An 18,043-nucleotide genomic window follows, 5' to 3' on the forward strand; every position below is an offset into this window, starting at 1 on the left:
CAGGCGGCATCTCCCTGTGGCTGCATTTCCTCCGTGTGGTCCTCAAGGCTCCCAGTCCAGCTGTAGGAACGCCTGCCCCTTGGTCTTCGGGGACCAATGCCCAGGTTCCTCAGTGCCCTGGTGGCAGCTGTGGTTGGGGCCAGGCCCCTGGGGCTCTGGGGCTAAAAGTGAGGTGCTGCATGACCACATGACCTGGGAGGGGAGGTGTGACCACGTGACCTGGGAGGTGTGACCTCATGACCTGGGAGGTGTGACCACGTGACCTGGGAGGTGTGACCATGTGACCTGGGAGGGAAGGCGTGACCGCGTGACCTGGGAGGTGTGACCTCATGACCTGGGAGGCATGACCATGTGACCTGGGAGGCGTGACCACGTGACCTGGGAGATAAGTCCCTGAGCTGCTTCTCTTCCCTGATGTACATTTTGTGGGACAAGATTTGTGGCAAGAAGGGATGGGGCCCTTGAGAAGTACAACATCTTTCATTCACTTTTTATTGCGTGTTTAAAAGATGGCCTCATCGCTTCCCAGTGGTGGAGCATCATGTGTGGAGCAGTCATGGCACCTCTGAAGCAGGCTCCTCTGGTGTCTCAGGACAGCTGTCTGCATCCTCGCCCCTCCCGGTCTGGCTGGTCCAGGAGCCATGTGGAGGCCCAGTTACTGGCCAGAGGGGCAGGTCTGGGGTAGGACCCGGGAGGCAGCCTGCCCTCCGCCCACCCCACGCCATGCTCTGCCCCTCCCTCAGCTCGGCCCCTCCCTGAGCCTGAATTACCTTCTCCAGGCTACGCGCTTTGCTTCACCTTCTTTCTGGTGGAGTACGGGATGCAGCACACCCAGCTGGTCCTGGACCTAGAGGCCAAGGGAAGAGGGTGAGAGGCACCCTACCCCCTCCCACCAGTTCCACGTGGATAAGCTCGCCAGCCAGAGACAGCTCCCAGGCCCCTCTGGGGCCCTCCCCTCTCCTGCCTCGGCATCTCCATTCCAACAGGAGCCCCTTGAGCCCGAGAGGTCTTGAGGGCCCGCTGAGCCTGACGCCCCGTCCATCCACAGCCCAGCCGTGAAGAGGCGTCACAGGTGGACAGTCAGTGTTTCCAGAGCACTGTGGCCTGTGCCTAGTCCTGCTGGGGGAGCTCTGGGGGTTCCACTTCCAACCAAGGCTGCCTCTGGGGTCTGATGGTACTCCTCTTCACAGGGACCTCCATGGCTCTGGGCCAAAGTGCCCCAATGGGCCCCTAACAGGCACCTGGGTGCCCAAGGGGGCCGACTGGACGGACTGAGGCTGCAGGTGAGCAGGCAGGTGACCCCGCCTTCCTGGCATGTATCTAGGCACCCCCCACGAGCAGACCCTGTCCTGTCCGCCAAGCAGTTGCCAGCCGCCGAGGCCTGGTTCCTAGGCATGGCCCATCCACAGGTTCTCTGGGGTAGCTGAGCAGAGTGTGGGAGCCAGACCCAGAGGCTGAGAGGTGGGCCTGGGCCCGCCTGGCCTGGGGCAGTAAAGGAGCTGCCAGGCTGTGTCCAGGGTGACCAAGTCCATCACCATGTCCAGTAAGAAATGATGAGAAAAGCAGACATTAGCTTAAGGAAGACTTTCCTGGCAAGCCTAGATCTGAGGCTGTGCCAGGCAGTCCTGACACCTTGGTAAAAGCTGTGTGCCTGGCCGTGTGAGCAGAGATCAGCGCAGACTTAGGGGTGACACTTCCTCACAGGGACACTGTCCCCCTGGAACCCAGCACAGGGAGAGGCAGTAACAGCCACTGCCAAGTTGCAAAGGGCCTGGATGCTGCGGCCAAGCACGTCTGGAAAGCAGGAGAGTGGCCGGGGGCCCCCTGCCTCCGCTCACCCATGCTCCGGCCTCTGCTCTGGCCCCTCGGGGCCCAGGCGCCCACATGCCCGACTGTTTCTAGTTGGTGGCACATGGGTGTTTTAAACCTTTCCTCTCTGTTTTGCTACTTCATGTCGCTTCATTTATTTTAAATGACTATCAGTTTTACAAGGTGAATAGAGAATTTTTCCTTTTTAAAACTGTGCAAGCAAATCAGCCAAGATATTAATACAGTTGATTCAGGTGAAAAGTGGATGAACTGCTATTTTCTTCTTTGCGCTTCTCTGTATCGTTTAAAATACCACCGACCCACAGCCCTTGGGCGAGCGTCGCACGTCCTCCTGGCTTCAGAGCCTCACGATCTCTACCCGGGAGGGTGGAGGCGTTGGCACAAACACCCCCCTGCCCCCCAGGCCCCCCTGAGTAGACGCCTCACTCACTCGTCCTCTGACACATCCCCCATGTCCCTCTGGGGCCGCTTCTCTTCTTTTGTGATGCACGTGACCACCTGTGGGGTGGGAGGCATTAGGGACTGAGGCTGGACCTGCTGGGCCCGCCGAGAACAAGAGGGGATATGCAGACGGCCCGAGCGTCCTCCCACGCTGCGGGGCTCCGTCAGGAGGGGGTTTCTAACTAGGGGACCCAGACCAAGGGGCCGTGCCCTTGACCCTGGAATGCAAGTCAGAAGGCCTGGTCCCTCAGTCCCAGCTCTGCCCTGGCTGAACCTTCTTGAGTCCCTGAACCCTGTCCCGTCGGTAACCTTGGGGTGAGTCAGTAACCAACTCTCTTCACCATGCATCGTGTTCTGAGGGCGAAGAGCTAGGAAGTACCACCTGGAAAGGAGCAGCCCCGAGGCAGGGGCTTACTTTTGCCGAGAGAATTAGAGAAAGCTTCCAAAGAGACGGCTCCTCACAACAAGAGAAACAGAGAATATTTGTGTTGGAAAGGCCCAATCAGGTCACTGGGTCAACCACTTCCGTTTACAGAGAGTGGTGCTGAAATGCTGGTGGTGTCGGAGGTGGTGATGGTGGCTGTGTGATGGCGATGCTGACGCTGATGGAGACAGTGAGTGGGGTGGTAGTTGTGGTGATGGTGGAGACAGGGATGATGGTGGTGGTGGTGAAGATAGCAGCTGATACTGGGCTCTCTGGGCGCCAGCAGTGTTCTGAGGGCACTGTAGAACAACGCTGGGCTGCGGTATTAAGATCCCCATTTTGCAGATGATAAAACTGAGGCATGGAAGGGCATGGTGACTTGTGTGAGCCTTCCCTGCATGTGGAGACTAAGTCTTCCTGCTCCTGGCTTGGACCCACTCACCACCCCAGCACAATCCCACAAGAGGTTCTTGAGGCCCCTGGGCACCTCGAGTGTCGACCCAGGCCCTGGGGTCTCTGGTGGTGCAGGAATGTGTGTGGGTTGGCGTGAGGGACTGAGAAAGAGGCCAGGTGCCCTCTGGTCCCCAGGCCAGTCCTCAAACCCCGGGCCCCGTCTCTCCTCAGGGGCCAGCACACCCTGCTTGGGCACGGTCCCGGGACCGCTGCGGGCCCCGAGCAGGCCGCCTCCTGAGGGTGGCTGGGCTTTCTTGGCTCTGGCGCTTTACCTCCTCGGCAAGGTCTCCCAGGTCAATCTCCACAAACACAGGTGGTTTCTGTGGAGGGAAATCAGAGACGCATGGATGACGGGCGTGGCTGAGCCGGGGGAGCGCAGCTTCCTGGGAGGGGCGTGGGCTCAAGCCCCGCGGTGCTCAGGTCTGGGCATTCGTCACCCTGGGGTCTCCGTCCCCGGCTGTGGGTGGTGGGTGCTGCTGGCAGTGGGGCTGGTGAGGCCTCCACGGCAGCCCTGGCAGAGGGCAGGGAGGTCTGCCCCCCTCTCCCCGCAGCCTCAGACACCTTGTATCGGGCCCCTGGGGACCCAGAAGGGCCCCCACCTTTACCTGCTGAGAACCAGAGCCTGGGTGAGCAGGCGCGCCTAGAGCTGGGCGGTCGCTGCAGGCCCACACACGCCCCCGGGCCCCGCTGAAGGCGCCCCTCCGCCTGGTGCACAGACGCACACCCAGGAGTTGTGTGGTGGCTGCCCTTTCTCTGCCCCTCAGGCACCTTGGCTCAGCCCTGAAAGTGCTTCCTGTGGTAGCGCCTTGGTTGACACTGGGAGAAATGTTTCTGGGAGTGGAGGGAACCCCAGAACCCCTGGACGCAGGCCCAGGGCCTCCGGTGTAAACCCTGGCATAACTGCCTAGCTCCTCTCCACCCCCATGAGCATGGGGAGGAAGGAAGGCCCCTCCTGGGGGGAGGGCGGCGTCCAGGGAGGGCTGTACCCCAGGCTGCAGGCCGGGCTGGGTCTCCCCGACAAGGCTGAGCTGAGGGTGCCTCGGTCAGGACTCCCTGCTCCCTGAGCACAGTGCTGTTTTGCGAGCTGGGGTTAAGGCGCCCTAGGGCAGAGCACAGGCCTGGTGCCAAGGGAGCTTGGGGCCGGTCTAGCCCGCAAGCCCAGCTCCACCTGGGGGACTGACCGGCATCCACAGCAGAACCGCGCCCCGCGGCCTCCCCGCCTGATTCTGCCACTGAAGCGAGATTCTCTTGCCTCTTTCTCCAAAAGGTCGTCTAGCTTGACGGACTTGGGCTCCAGTTCCTGTAAAGAGGAGGTGGGACAGGCTGGGTAAACGGGGCAGGGCTGAGCTGGGGGCTGGCTGCACATGCGGGGGGCGCGGCCCACCTCGTCCTCCGGGGCGCACTCGTCCGCGCCCTCCCCTCCGGCCAGCTGCTCGTGGCGAGTGCTGGCCTCCTCCACATTCGCATCCTCCAGCGCCTGCCCACGGGCATCCTGGCCCCTGTCCTGCTTGTCCTCCAGGCTGGCCTGGCTGCAGGGAGTGGATAGAGTTGGGAGACGGCTTCGTCCTAACCCTAACCCTAACCCTAACCCTGGGAGCCTGTGCGGTGCCCCTGCGTTGGCAGAGGGGCGGGGACGATGGGCAAGGCAGGCCCAGGGGGAGAGGAGGTGCAGAGGCATGAAGGGTGCAGGGCTCCCAGGGGCCGTTCCGACCCAGACCCGCCCAGCGTGAGGGTCGCCTGAGGCCCCAGCAGCCTCCCGGGCAGCAAGCTTTCTGGAGATCCTGGGGAAGGACTGCAGAGACAGGCGCTAGTGCCGAGGTGCTGGGCCGAGCCAAGACGAGCTGCTGTGTGCTGGGTGACCCGCCCCTCTGAGCCGCCCTGGACCCCGCCGCCCTCCTTCAGGGCCTCCAGGCCTCGCTCCCGCCCTGCCTCGCATCTTCCAGCACGCGTCTGCCTCGGCTGTGCCGAGGCTGCTCACCAGCTGGCATCTTCTGCTTCGCTCCTGACGTCCTTCCCCGGGTCTTCAGACTCTGAGGAGGGGCAGCAGGGCTGCAGTCAGCCTGCGAGGACGCTGATGCCACCCGTGGGGCGCCGGCTCTGCCGCCCCTGTGCGCATCCAAGTCCCCCGGCGTCCTCGCCCGGGAGGCCGCCAGCCCTAACGTCCCCATCAGTGCTTTGCAGGCTAGTGAGGGGCCCTGAGGGATCGCAGCTGGGCCGAGGGGGTCCCCACAGGGACTCGCCCCCTCAGTGGAACTTGGGGGGGCCTGTGGTGTTGCTGTGTTCTCCTGGAGGCAGCAGAGTGGGGGCGGGGGGCACTCGGCCTGCGGCCAGTGGGCCGCGCGACCCCCGGCGGTGGCATCTGAGCCACAGTGGCCCCGGGACACTGTGGGGGCGGGTTCTTGACTGGGGGTGTCTGTCCGTGAGCAGAGCAGGGCGCCTCACACACGGGGAGCAGGGGGGCCGCGTTTCAGGGCCTTGTGGGGCAGTGTGAGTCCTGAGTTCCGGGCAGGAGGCCGTGGCTTCCTGGTGAGATGCAGGCAACTCGCTCAGGAGCTCGGAGTTTGCAGTGGGGGTTCCCATAGGCCCTGGGGCCCCAGAGGACCCTCAGAAGGGCCCCAAGTTTGCCATGCTCCAGCCCCACGACTTTGCAGCCCCCTTGAGCCTGAGGTGCCCCATGGCCACTCCGGAACCCCCCAGTGGCCCGGTTCCCACTCACAGCCTGACACACACCCTGGGCCCTGGCCCTGCAGCCGGCGCAGTCTCGGGAGGCTCCCAGCTTTAAAGAACGCTTTCTGCAGGACGCCCGGCAGGACGCCTCTGGTGGCCATGGTCCTGGAGGGTTTCCTACAGAACCTGGTGGCCAGATCAGCTACTCAGGGTCTTTTCAGCTCGCGGGCCTCGGGGCTGGGGGCACCGCCAGGGAGGGGGTCAGGGCCAGCCCCTCGTGGGAGCCCTGCCAGCTGTGCCGCTTCGTTCGCTGTCCCTCCCCCGGCCTCGAGCCCGTGTCCCCGGCTCCTGACATCCTCCAGTGCCATCCTTCACGGGGACCTGGGCCCCCGCCCAGGGTTAAGTGACCTTCCGAGGAGGGAGTCTTCTGCCTGGCCTGGCCTCCCTGGTGCTCGGCACCCACGCCGAGCCCACTGGTCTGGGTCATTCCCTCGCCTCTGGGCTGGGTTCCCTTCAGGTGAGAACTGGGTGCTGTGCATCCTTCTCCATTTCCAGCACCCGTATGGGCTCCAGGGCACCTGCTGACCTGTGCTGTGCTGTCCCCAGGCAGGCCCTGGCCACCCAGAGACAAAGTCCTGAAGGCCAAGGGTACAGCCGCAGCGGGCCTTCAGAGAATGTTTCAGAGCTCGACTGCTCTCAGCAGGAAGGGCCTGGAGGGTCAGGAGCCGCTGTTTGCAGGCAGTGCTCCATGTGACTTCCGGAAAATCTTCAGCAGCCCCTAGCCTGCACGCACACTTGTGAGCCTGTGTGCTGGTGCACATGTCTGTGTGTGCACAAGTTTGTACATGTGTGTGCTGCCGCGTGTGTCAGTGTGTGAGCACAGGCTGGTGCACGTCTATGGGTGTGTGAGCGTGTGCACATGTGTATGTCGGCACACATGTCCCTGTGTATATGTGTGCAGCGTGTGTGCTAGCGCCCTAACCCTGTGTGTGTGTGTATGCACATGTGTGTGTGAGTGTGTGCACACGTGTCTGTGCATGGGCTGGTCCACATGCTCTCCACTGCCCCCTCCTCCTGTGTGGACTGACAGGGGAGGAAGCATCAGCAGGAAGAGCTGGTTCTTCTCTGCTCTGCCACAGCTGTGGAATGAGCAACAGTCGCCTTTTCCTCCAGCACACCATCGTCAGAAAGGGAGACTCTCATGTGTTGGTGGGTCCCCCGTCTGCCTTCTAAGGACGATCCTGCATTCACCCGGGTTCTGGGCATGTCTGCAGGGTCTGCAATGATCTCCGGGCAGATGGGAGGGCTGCTCCCCTGGGCCCCACAAGCAGCCTCAGGACGGGGTGCAGGGGGTCAGGAGTTGGCCCAGAGGGAGAGCACCCCCTTTGCTGCCTCCCTTCAGCTGGGCTCTAAGCGACCCTCACACCACTCACAGATCACTGTCCGAGACTGAAACGCCCCCGTAGGTCTGGGATGAGCGTGGAGGATGAGCAGGCCAGGTGGTGAGGGGCTGACATCGCAGAACCCTCTGCACGACCTCACCGACCCTGCCTTGCGGCCAGGGTGCCCTCACTCCCTTCACAGCAGGAGAGCCTCCTCCAGCGCGTGGATCTCAGCAGGTCCCACCACGTGGAGCAGCCCGAGGCCCGGAGCCCACCCTCGGAATGGCCCTCCTCCTCCTGGACACGCCCTGCAAGAGGGCTGTCGGGGGCAGGGGCTGATTGGCGGCTTTGCGGCTTCCAGCGGCTCCTGCACCTCTGGGCTGGTGTGTCCGCGGGCCCCCCATCTGTGACCTTGTGGTCTCTACAGCTGCAGGTCAGGCAGCATCAGCCTCCTCCCTTGTGATCCCTGCATGCTAGCGTCGAGGCCGGGAGGGTCTTTAGCTCCTTCAGGGGGGCCATGTCTTGTTCCATTTGATCACATGGACAGCGAGGCCCACTCTGTGTTCCAGCTCCTCTGTGCTGCCCGGGACCTCCCAGGCCTGGGGCCTTGGGGCAGGTGGGCACAGGTCAGGACGAGACTCAGCTTGACGCTCCTGGCCATCCAGCCTTGGGAAACTCCGCGGTGCTGGACGGGAAGGTCTGAGGCCACCGTCACCGGGGAGATACCACAGCCACCTGAAGTGTTTCTGAGCAGGTTACGGGTTGGTTTCCTCTCGGAGACTCAGCCCTCCTGAGAGCCTGACATGTGCTCGGATGTTAACGGTGGGATGTGGGGGAGATGGAGTGGCCTCTGTGCTGTGACCTCCTCCACCGACACAGGTTTGGATTTTTCAGCTGAGATAACAAGTATTTTTACACCACGACCTCTTAAAGGCATTCCTAGGGCTTGACAAGCAGATTGCATTCCTGCTCACTGTTTCTCTTCCTTGGCCTGAATGACGGTCTTGGCAAAGGGTGCTTGCTGGCGTGGCCTTCTCAGGAGAACCACGACCTAGGGGCCCCGCCGATGAGTGGCAACCCGCCCGTCTCTCCACCAGCTCAGGGCCAGCTGCCCCGGGGTAGCTGACCCTCGAGGGGCAGGTCCACATTAGCACCAGGGCGTTTTGAGCATTCAACCCCACCTTGGGCACACCACTGCCCGCTTCCGGGGTTAGAAACACACTGGAGTGGGAAACACACAACACAATAGCAAACGTGCAGTTTACAACGTAAAAGCCTCATTCGTGCCGTGTATGGGGGCGGCTCCAGCCCCGTGGGTTCCTTGCTGCCCCCATGAGGCCCCTGCTTCCCACAGCGGAATCGAGGCTCGTCCTGGGGCCTCACTATGAATCCGAGACGCTTTCCGCGCCACCTCAAGAGCCAGAGGTGTTCCCAAAGTACTCGATGCCTTCACAGGCCACAGGGCCAGGTCTCTGTCACCCCTTTCTCCTGCCCTCCACAGAGCTTACAGCAGGCCCCCCGAAGCCCTGGGCCAGCCCCCAGGATGGGCCTCCGCAGCCCCCGGCCCCAGGATGGGCCCCCGCAGCCCCCGGCCCCCAGGATAGGCCCCCGTAGCCCCCTGGCCCTTAGGATGGGCCCCCGCAGCCCCCCGGCCCCCAGGATAGGCCCCCGTAGCCCCCTGGCCCTTAGGATGAGCCCCCACAACCCTTGGCCCCCAGGATGGGCCCCTGCAGCCCCCTGGCCCTTAGGATGGGCCCCCGCAGCCCCTGGCCCCAGGATGGCCCCCCACAGCCCCATGTGTGGGGATTGGGGGCCTGTGTTAGCTCGGGGTGAGCCACCTGCCCCCACCTAGCTCCTTGCACAGCTTCTTGATGCAGCTCGGCGGGTCCCCCTTCTGGAGCAGGCCGCCCACACTCCGGCTCCGCTGCAGCTCGGCCATCTCACTGGCTGCCTTGAGGTGTGCGGGGCCCACGCCCATGGGAGGGGCGCCGGGGCCGGGCCGGTGCCTCCTGTGGGTGGCCGAGCCGTCCTTGTCCATCCTCCCTGCCTTCTGGTCACAGCAGAGTGGGGGCGGTGCTCCTGAGGGCCCTCAGCCGGCGCGCATGGCTTCTGCCCTGCGGGGAGCTGCCCATGGGCACCAGCCCTGTTGCTAGGTGGCCCCTGTGACATCACCACAGGGGCAGAGGCCAGAGAGTGCCCGGCCCCAGGATGTGGCTCCGAGTGGCCTCCCCGGGCCCCCAGCCGCAGCAGAGGCACAGAGGGCCAGTGGTGGGGGCCGGCACATGGCTCCCAGGGCTCCTGGTCCCGTGTCTGCCAAGCCTTCAGTGAATCCTTTGACTTTTCCCAGGGACAAAGGACTTGGGGGGCGTTGGTGACACTACTTGGCTGGCGGTCTGGGCCCTGGTGGCGTCCTGCATCCTCCCCACACCAGACAAGGGGAGATTCGCTCAAATGTGACGCTGAGGTGGTGGGTGGCCACCTGGGGACAGGCTCCTCAGAACTGTGCTGACAAAACGCTTCCCTGCCTTTTAAGTGGGGCCTTTTGCTGGCATGTCCGTAAACAGGGCTCGGGCAGTGTCCACAGCAGATGCTCTGGGTCTGGAGCCTGGAGTCAGAAGTCCAGGCGTGGGGTGGGCTGCTCTCTGGAGGCCTCTTTCCTTGAGTGTAGATGCTGTCTCCTCACCATGTCTTCACGGGGTTGTCCCTGTACGTGTCTCGGCCCTAATCGCCTCTTCTTAAAAGGACACCAGTCAGACTGGACCAGGGCCCCCGAGGGACCTCAGGTAGCCTTCGTCTCCCCTTTAAAGGCCCGTCTCAAACGCAGTCACTCTATGAGGTCCTGGGGGTCAGGGTTTCACACTGTGCGGGGCACAGTCAGCCTATAACACAACCTAACAGAAAGGTTCTGATGATCTATTCAGTACAGATTTTTCTTCTCCTCTGGGACCATGGGGACAAGTCACAGCAGAGGCTCCTTGAGCACCCAGCTGACAGCACTGTGTTCTCAATGTTCAGAATGAAGCCACAGTGACTGACTCCCATTTCCCACATCCATCCCTGAAGTCTCACAGCATCGTGGCTCACAGGAGGCCTCGGACCCGCCAGCCAACCCCGCCTGTCACTGCGGGGCCTCACCTGTCATCAGAAAAACCTCACCTGTCATCAGGGGGGCCGCCTCCATCATCAGAGGCACCTCACCTGTCATGAGAAGGAAGGATCCCACCCGTCATCATGAGGACCCCACTGGCCATCAGGGGAACCTCACCTGCCATCACATGTCATCAAACTCCTTTCCTGCCCCACTCCACCACCCACCCCCATCTCCACAGGTGCATATTATCAGTGGGTGCTCCTGGGAAACCAAGTCAGTCTCAGAAAGAATAAAAGGTCTGTTTTAATTAGCCAGTAAAATACATCGCACATCATTAGTATCTTAGAAACATTAAGTTACAAATTCATGTTAAAAATTGCTGTTTGGAGCAGCCTAATAGTTGTGTGATGCAAGTTTCTTTTTTGCAACATTTTATTTCACCATTTGTGACAACTGGTAACATTTCTGTCTGTCATCTGGATCTCCAGTGGCACAGGGTACCGGGTCCTAGGGGTCCGAATGGGGCTTTCCAAATTCAGGCTCAGCCTGGCTGACCTCAGGGCGTCAGAGGCAGCAGCTCTGCCTGGGCCCGGTGTCTGCTCCCGAGGCCACCCAGCGCTGGCCCAGTGGCTCCCCCTCCCTTTTCTCTTGGGGACTTGACTTGCTGACGTGAGACACGCCCATTCCCTTTTTGGTCACCAAATCTCTGCAAAAGGACCCCTGCCCCCAAAGACCGAGGCCGTCCTCAAACTGGGATCTCCGTGTGGTTCTGACCCTCCGACCAGGGGTGATACCAATGTCAAGGCTGAAACTGGAGGCCTTGTATTGAGGCTTTGTCCCCCATGAGACACCCCCATTCCCTTTTTGTCCTAAGGTGGCACCTCCCTCGAATGGTAGAGGCTTGGATGTTCTAAGTTATTAACACTTTATATCAAAGAGCTAATTTAAAATGGTTCTTTATAAACATTAAGAAAAACAGCTTGAAAATAATGCACATTTCCATTTTTACAAGCTTCCCCACACTCCCACCAGGGAGGCATTCTACTTTAAGCCCCACTGACAGAAACACAGCTTTCCTTGATGCGGTAGCGGGGCGGACGCATTTCCGCAGCACGGTGGGAACGAAGGCTGGGACCCCGAGGAAGTCTCTGCAAGAGGGCCCCTGCCCCCGAAGATCGAGGCCATCCTCCAGCCGGGATCTCCGTGTGGCTCTGACCCTCCGGCCAGGGGTAACACCAACGTCAAGGCTGAAACCGGAGGCCTTGTGCTGGTGGCCACCCGGACAGCAGGCTCACAGGAGAGTAATGCTCAGGACGTCCCCACTCAAGTGAAGCAGAGCCTTAGTGCCGTAGAGACAAATGTGCGTGTGACATGGGCACGCGCCTTGCAGGCTGTGGTGTTGCCAGCACCGTGTTCCGGGAGGGCCAGCTCATCTGCCACCAACGTGACCAAGGGCACGGCCGCCCGGAGGTGGCCTGGGAGCCTCAGGAGTTTGTGAGCTGGACGTCCGATGAGCTGCCCTCTGGTCTGGTTCTCTCCTCCCCCAGCACGGGCTCTTCTGGTGCAGCTCAGGCTGCCATCCTGGGAGAGCTTGTGCATAGACTTCACATGGAATGGGCAGGGGTCTCAGACTGCTGCCTGATGTAGCTCTGGAAGCTCTTGTCTCCAATGGGGTGCTCCCTAGAGTGTGGGGACAGGAGCGTGAGCATGGGCTGCGCGTGCCTGGCACACTTCTGAACTCTCACTGCCTGCTCCTACCTTGGCTTGTGAAGCACAACCCTCGTAACATGCACGAAAAAGGCAGACCAGCAAGGGAAGAAGTCAGCCCGAAACCACCCAGGAAGTGCCCACCGTGAGCCCAGCCCCAGTGGGTGGGGCTCGTCCTGCAGGTGTGTGCGGACCGTGAGCTCTGGCAGCGGGCACCGCGGTGCTGTGCCCCGTTGGCTACAGATGCTGGCACAGCTGTAAGTCATGGCTGTTTCCAACAAGGTGGGTCTGCTATGTTTAGGAAAAGGCAGCATCTTCACACGGCTGACGTGGGCTCTGACAGAGGGTGTTAGAGGGTCTGGAAGGTGATGTGAGTGTCTGTGGAGCCGGGAGCAGACACGGTTGGCATTCCTGGAGACGCTGGGCACCCTTGCAGCCTGGCTAGAGTTGGGGTCTCTTCCAGAGGCCCCCTTCCCTTCCCAAACCAAACCCACACGCTCCCTGGAAGGAAGGGGGAGCAGGGAGGGGGACTGGGCCCATGCCAGGTGTGTGCCAGGTGTGTGCTGGGTGAGCTCTGCATGGGTCTGTGGGCTCCAACTGCTCATGGACTCTCAACACCCCATACTCAGAGCAGGAGGACAGGGACCCTTGGCTGAGCCGCCTGCAGCTAGTGGCATGGCGCGCAGGTGGCTGGGTCAATCTGTGTCTCTGCCGTCCATCTCTCCCAGGACGTGGGGTGGGGTCCATGGCCAACCTGGAGAGAGGCTGGGGTGCCTCCTGGAGGCAGGGAGCCTGGGGGCCTGAGGGTCTGGGGGTGGGGGTAGAAGGCACTGCTCCATGACACAGTCCAGAGGGACGTGCTCTGGAGGAGGCAGGAAGGTGGTCCAAGGTGGTCCCTGCCCGCAGGCAGGTAGTCCGAGGCATCCCCCCCGGCTCCCCGTGCCGCTGAGGCCCCACACTCACTGGCTTCCGTACTTGGTCCTCCTGAACTTGTCCCTTTTGTACTGGGCATGCTCCTGCTCCAGGGCCCCGACCCCGGCGACGACCTGCTTCAGCGTCTTGTAGGTCTCCTGGGGGTCGTCGATGATGAATGTGGAGTACTCCTCCTGCTCTGGCCCGTCATACACGGATCTGCTTCCGCAGGCCTCTGCAGCGCCAGGGAGGGCTGAGGTCAGTGTGGGGGGCTCAGACAGGCCGCCCCAGAGCACGCCAGGAAGGACCAACCGCTCGTGCAAATGCACACAAAACAGAAGCCACTAAGAGTCAGGCCCCTGAGCCGCAGAGATGCCCGTGAGGCTGGGAGCCGCCAGGCACCTCCGCCTGAGGGTCCAAACCCTCCTAGAGCCTGGGCCAGGCAGGGTCAGTCAGCCTGGGCAGATGTGCTCAGGGAGACCCCACCTGAGAAGGGGCGCCGGGCTCCATCCACTTTCGTGAGGGTGCCCTGCCAGGGGTACGCACAGGGCACAGGGTGGTCATAAAGCCTTCTGTCGGCCAGTCTGCACTGGCAGCTTTCTAGGGCGCACTGCCTCCCCTGCTCAACAGGTAGCTTCTCCTGAGACCACCTCACTCTTGCTGGAGACCACACTATGGCCTCCAGGATCCCATCTGACCCCAGACACCTGAGCCAAGTCCTGTGCTCCTGGTGCCTGGCCCAGGTGGACCAGCATCAGGCCCCTCACCCTGGTCTGTGATGCAGAGCATCACCACCATCATCATCATCATCACCATTGATATCACCGTCATAAACCTCATCGTCGACATCACCTCATCACCTCCGTTACCAACATCACACCATCATCACTACCACCATTGATATCACCATCATCCCCTCCATCAACATCACCACCATCACATCACCATCATCCCCTCCATCACCACCACCACATCACCATCATCCCCTCCATCATCACCATCACATCACTATTATCCCCTCCATCACCACCACATCACCATTATCCCCTCCATCACCACCACCATTGACATCACCATCATCCCCTCCATCACCACCACCACATCACCATCATCCCCTCCATCATCACCACCATTGACATCACCATCATCCCCTCCATCACCACCACCACATCACCATCATCCCCTCCATCACCACCACCACATCACCATCATCCCCTCCATCATCACCACCATTGACATCACCATCATCCCCTCCATCATCACCACCATTGACATCACCATCATCCCCTCCATCACCACCACCACATCACCATCATCCCCTCCATCACCACCACCACATCACCATCATCACTACTGTCGTCACCACCGTCACAGAAAGCTTCACTGCCTTTACTAACTCAAAGGAGTCTCCTAATTCTTACTGAAAAACCACGAGTCTGTGCAAAGAGAAACAGAAGATTTAAAATTTCAAGAGAAAAGGGAACATGGTGTGAGGAAGATGAGGGTCCACATGTCAGGGGCAAAGAAGCAGAGGCCTGGGGGCACCAGTCGGGGGGACACAGCAGCTGTGCGCCTGCGCCTGCTGGGCCTGCATCTCTTCCCCAAAGCCCTGCTGTGCCAGCTGCTCGGCCTTGAGCAAGTCACTGAAGTGCCGAGCCTCAGTGAGCCCTGCTGGGAGATGGGGCTGCTGAGAGCAGGATGGGAATCACGGAAGGGCCACACTGGGGAGATGGACGGGGGTGGGACAGGGCACAGGCAGGGAGACCCCGAGGGTGGGGGGCGGGGGTGGGCACAGGCAGGGAGACCCCGAGGGTGGGGGTGGGGGTGAGCACAGGCAGGGAGACCCCGAGGGTGGGGGTGGGGGTGGGCACAGGCAGGGAGACCCCGAGGGTGGGGGGGCGGGGGTGGGCACAGGCAGGGAGACCCCGAGGGTGGGGGTGGGGTGGGCACAGGCAGGGAGACCCCGAGGGTGGGGTGTGGGGGTGGGCACAGGGCACAGGCAGGGAGACCCAGGCCGCCTTAGGATGGGGGCTGTATGAACCACCCCACAGGGTGACTATGCAGCCCTTGGAGCAGCCTGGTCGGTGGGGCCGGTTCCTAGAGGAGGAAATTGGCGCTGCATGGTGGGTGATGTGCCAGCTGGTCTCACAGGGGACACCAACGTGGCTCTGAATGAAGATCTGTGCATCGGGGCTCCCCTGGTGGCTCAGTGATAAAGAACCTGCCTGCAATGCAGAAGACCCAGGTTCGACACCTGGGTCAGGAAGATTCCCTGGAGGAGGGCATGGCAGCCTACTCCAGTATTCTTGCCTAGAGAATCCCACGGACAGAGGGTCCTGGCGGGCTGCAGTCCACAGGGCTGCCCAGAGTCGGACCTGACTGAGCGCCTGAGCAGCAGCAGCACTGAGCCATCCCAGGGCAACAGGAACGCGGCCAGGGGACGGGAGCGCGACCAGGGCGACGGGAGCGCGGCCAGGGGATGGGAGGGCGAAGGGAGAGGCTGTGAGAAGGCCCCAAGGCTAGGCTGGGGAAGCAGGTCTTAATTCTTAGCCCAATGTCAGACACAAGACTTGTGACTGGACCGAAAACAGACTCTGAGCATCCGGAGGCCGGGGAGCTCACCCGCTCCTTTTTAACAGGCTCCCAAAACCGAGCCTGGCAGCGCTGGATTGCGTGCTGAGGCCCGCCGGCAGCGGGCATGGTTTTATGAAACAGCTCCAGGAATGAGGAGAAGCGCAGGGCAGACGCGGGACAGGCCAACAGGCGGACTTGCCGATGGGCCAGCCACATCCTGAGGGCCAGAGGGCGGTGAGGTAGACTCTGCCAGGTGACAACGGGGGTCAGAGACTCAAAGTCGGGAGGACACCCAACGGCCAGGTGACGCAGCACACAAAGACCCACAGGCCCAGCCACAGGGCAGTGTCTGCGCCCCGAGATGGAAGGTCAGGCCCGCTCTGGTCTCTGGGCGGACGGGGGCCCTGGGCTCGCGGGCAGTGCTGCTTTGTGTCTGGAGTCACCCTGCGCCCTCCCCAGGCCCCAGCGACCGGGTCTGTGCCTGGGGCACAGCAGGGTGGCCGGTCACCATCACCAGGACCCCGGCCGCACAGCTCTGACCAGCAGCTGGGGCCCACGCCCGCCCCTTAGCAGCGATCCTGCCAGCCCTGCGCTGGGCCTGCCCGCCCGAGGCACCAGCTGCACCATCTCCAAGCTCCAGGGGAGCACCGGTGGGGTCCGTGCTGTGAGGGCTGACGGGTGAGAGTGACGCAGCCCCCTCCAAGCCCCGAGAGGCTGCTTCTCCAGGGCAGTGGCCTTGGTACATCCCGAGCCCACAGGCTGAGTGCTCAGGGCAGTCTGGTGAACACAGACAAGATCCCAAAAGGATGAGAGCCTCTGAAGGCAGACTATCGGCCTTAAGAAAGCGCTGAGGTTCCAGGCAGAGGCCTGAAGACCGTGGAAAGTGACTCGGTGCTTCGGTGCCTTCATGAAGTGGAGGGCAGGGTCCCTGATCCTACTGACATCCTGTGAACCCTGCTTGTCAAGATCAGTGCTGCCCAGGAGGGAGGCGGGGTGCTCAAGACCCCTTTCCATCTGACCGTCCGTCCATCCATCCATCCAGCAAACAGGTACCGAGCACGTCCTGTGTGCCGGGCATGGGGATGAGTCACACCAGCCTCTCTTCTCAAGGCTCATGTGCACCACAGGTGAAGCTCTCTGAGACAACTATCATCGAAGAGACAGAGGTGAGCACAGGCTGTCGGGGGGAGGGGAACCCACAGGCCATGGGGGTGTTAGACTGGGGGTGTGCCAGGGGTAAGGGCACGGGGTCTGCAGCGTGGTGCTGGGCACAGAGGGAGGTGGGCCTGAGAGCAGTGGGCTGAGCTCATGGACAGGCAGCTGCGTGCCTGTCAAAGCAGGGTAAGGCGCCCTCCAGGCCTCGGGCCACACGGACACTTCCGGGCCGGACGAGGGGATGAGAAGGAAGAGTCTGACAGCCTTGTTTCCAGGTTCCTTCCGGGGACTTCAGGGCCTACCGCAGACTGTCTGACCCCAGCTCTGAGAGTGCCGGCCCCAGGGCACGGCTTGAGGATCTCCCGTGATGCAGCCCAACCAAGCCCCCGGGCCTCCTGACTTGTCCCACCTACACTGCTTAGTTCAGTAGGGCAAGAAGAGCAATGAATACCCAGAAAGACGAAGATGCATCGACACGCCTGGAGCTGCTGGGCAGGTACACATGCTCACACACGGGTCCACACGCATGCACACACACTCACATGGGTCCACACTCATGTACATAAGCTCAAACATGGGTCCACAGACATGCACATACACTCACATGGGTCCACACTCATGTACACTCACACACACAAGGTTCCACACTCATGCACACACATATACCAGTCCACAGTCATTCACATATGCTCACACAAGGGTCCACACTCACACACACAACATACAAGGTCCACATACACACACACACACATATATACAGGTACACACTCATGCCCACATGCTCACACATGGGTCCACACTCATGCTCACACACTCACACGGGTCCACACACATGTACACATTCACTCACAAGTGTCCACACTCATGCACACATACACTCACACAGGTCCACACTCACACACGCACACACACAAGGTTCCACACTCATGCACACAAACTCACATGGGTCCACACACACGTACACATGCTCACACACAGGTCCACACTCATGCACACACACTCACACGAGTCCACACACATGCTCACGTCTCTCTGGGAAACACGGAAGAATGAAGCCCTCTGGGGGCGTGGGAGCTACTAAGACAGGCTCTTCTCAAGAATTTGGCAGTTCAGAGGCTGCAGGCTAAACGCCATCCTAAAATTATCCACAGAAACTGTTACTAAAGTAACTCCCCCAGAACACCACCCAGCTTGCAGAAGCCTGCGACGCTGGCTCCCCCAGCCCTGCCTCACCTTGCATCTTCTCGAGTTTGCTCATGTATGAGCTGAAGAGGGAGTAGATGCGCTCGGTCTCACGGTCCCCGTCGATGTCCAGCTGGATGTTTGCTGGGAGGCCGCTGCCGAGAGCCGGTGGAGAGGAGCAGGGTCAACTGTGATGCTGGTCATTTAGCGGCCCCTAAAGATGGA

The 18,043-nt window shown here is 61.4% G+C and overlaps 2 protein-coding genes across 5 annotated transcripts in view; both read right to left on the reverse strand.

Annotated features, from left to right (window-relative positions):
- Nucleotides 1-478: 478 nt before the first annotated feature.
- Nucleotides 479-9,336, reverse strand: C12H13orf46 (chromosome 12 C13orf46 homolog). The gene is made up of 8 exons (XM_086328735.1): nucleotides 9,046-9,336; nucleotides 5,127-5,178; nucleotides 4,533-4,677; nucleotides 4,401-4,448; nucleotides 3,421-3,468; nucleotides 2,261-2,364; nucleotides 771-847; nucleotides 479-658 (listed from the first exon to the last, which is right to left on the reverse strand). Exons 1-7 carry the CDS (start codon nucleotides 9,233-9,235, stop codon nucleotides 781-783), a joined length of 654 nt encoding a protein of 217 aa, XP_086184861.1. The 5' UTR covers nucleotides 9,236-9,336; the 3' UTR covers nucleotides 479-658; nucleotides 771-780.
- A 1,237-nt stretch (nucleotides 9,337-10,573) lies between these two features.
- RASA3 (RAS p21 protein activator 3) overlaps nucleotides 10,574-18,043 on the reverse strand; it is an 82,555-nt gene continuing 75,085 nt past the window's right edge. For 3 of the 4 annotated variants that reach the window (XM_086328733.1, XM_086328734.1, XM_086328731.1), the window contains 3 exons: nucleotides 17,870-17,973; nucleotides 12,959-13,142; nucleotides 10,574-11,968 (listed from right to left, as the gene is read on the reverse strand). In XM_086328733.1, the coding sequence (XP_086184859.1) occupies nucleotides 11,893-11,968; nucleotides 12,959-13,142; nucleotides 17,870-17,973 (364 nt within the window). In that variant the 3' untranslated portion in view covers nucleotides 10,574-11,892. The remainder of the gene's footprint in view (nucleotides 11,969-12,958; nucleotides 13,143-17,869; nucleotides 17,974-18,043) is intronic. The other variant, XM_086328732.1, reaches the window with a different exon arrangement.

The sequence above is a fragment of the Bos grunniens genome, chromosome 12, assembly GCF_055505025.1.
Source record: "Bos grunniens cultivar Pamir isolate PY7600 chromosome 12, Bosgru_T2T1.0, whole genome shotgun sequence".
Lineage (NCBI taxonomy): Eukaryota > Metazoa > Chordata > Mammalia > Artiodactyla > Bovidae > Bos > Bos grunniens.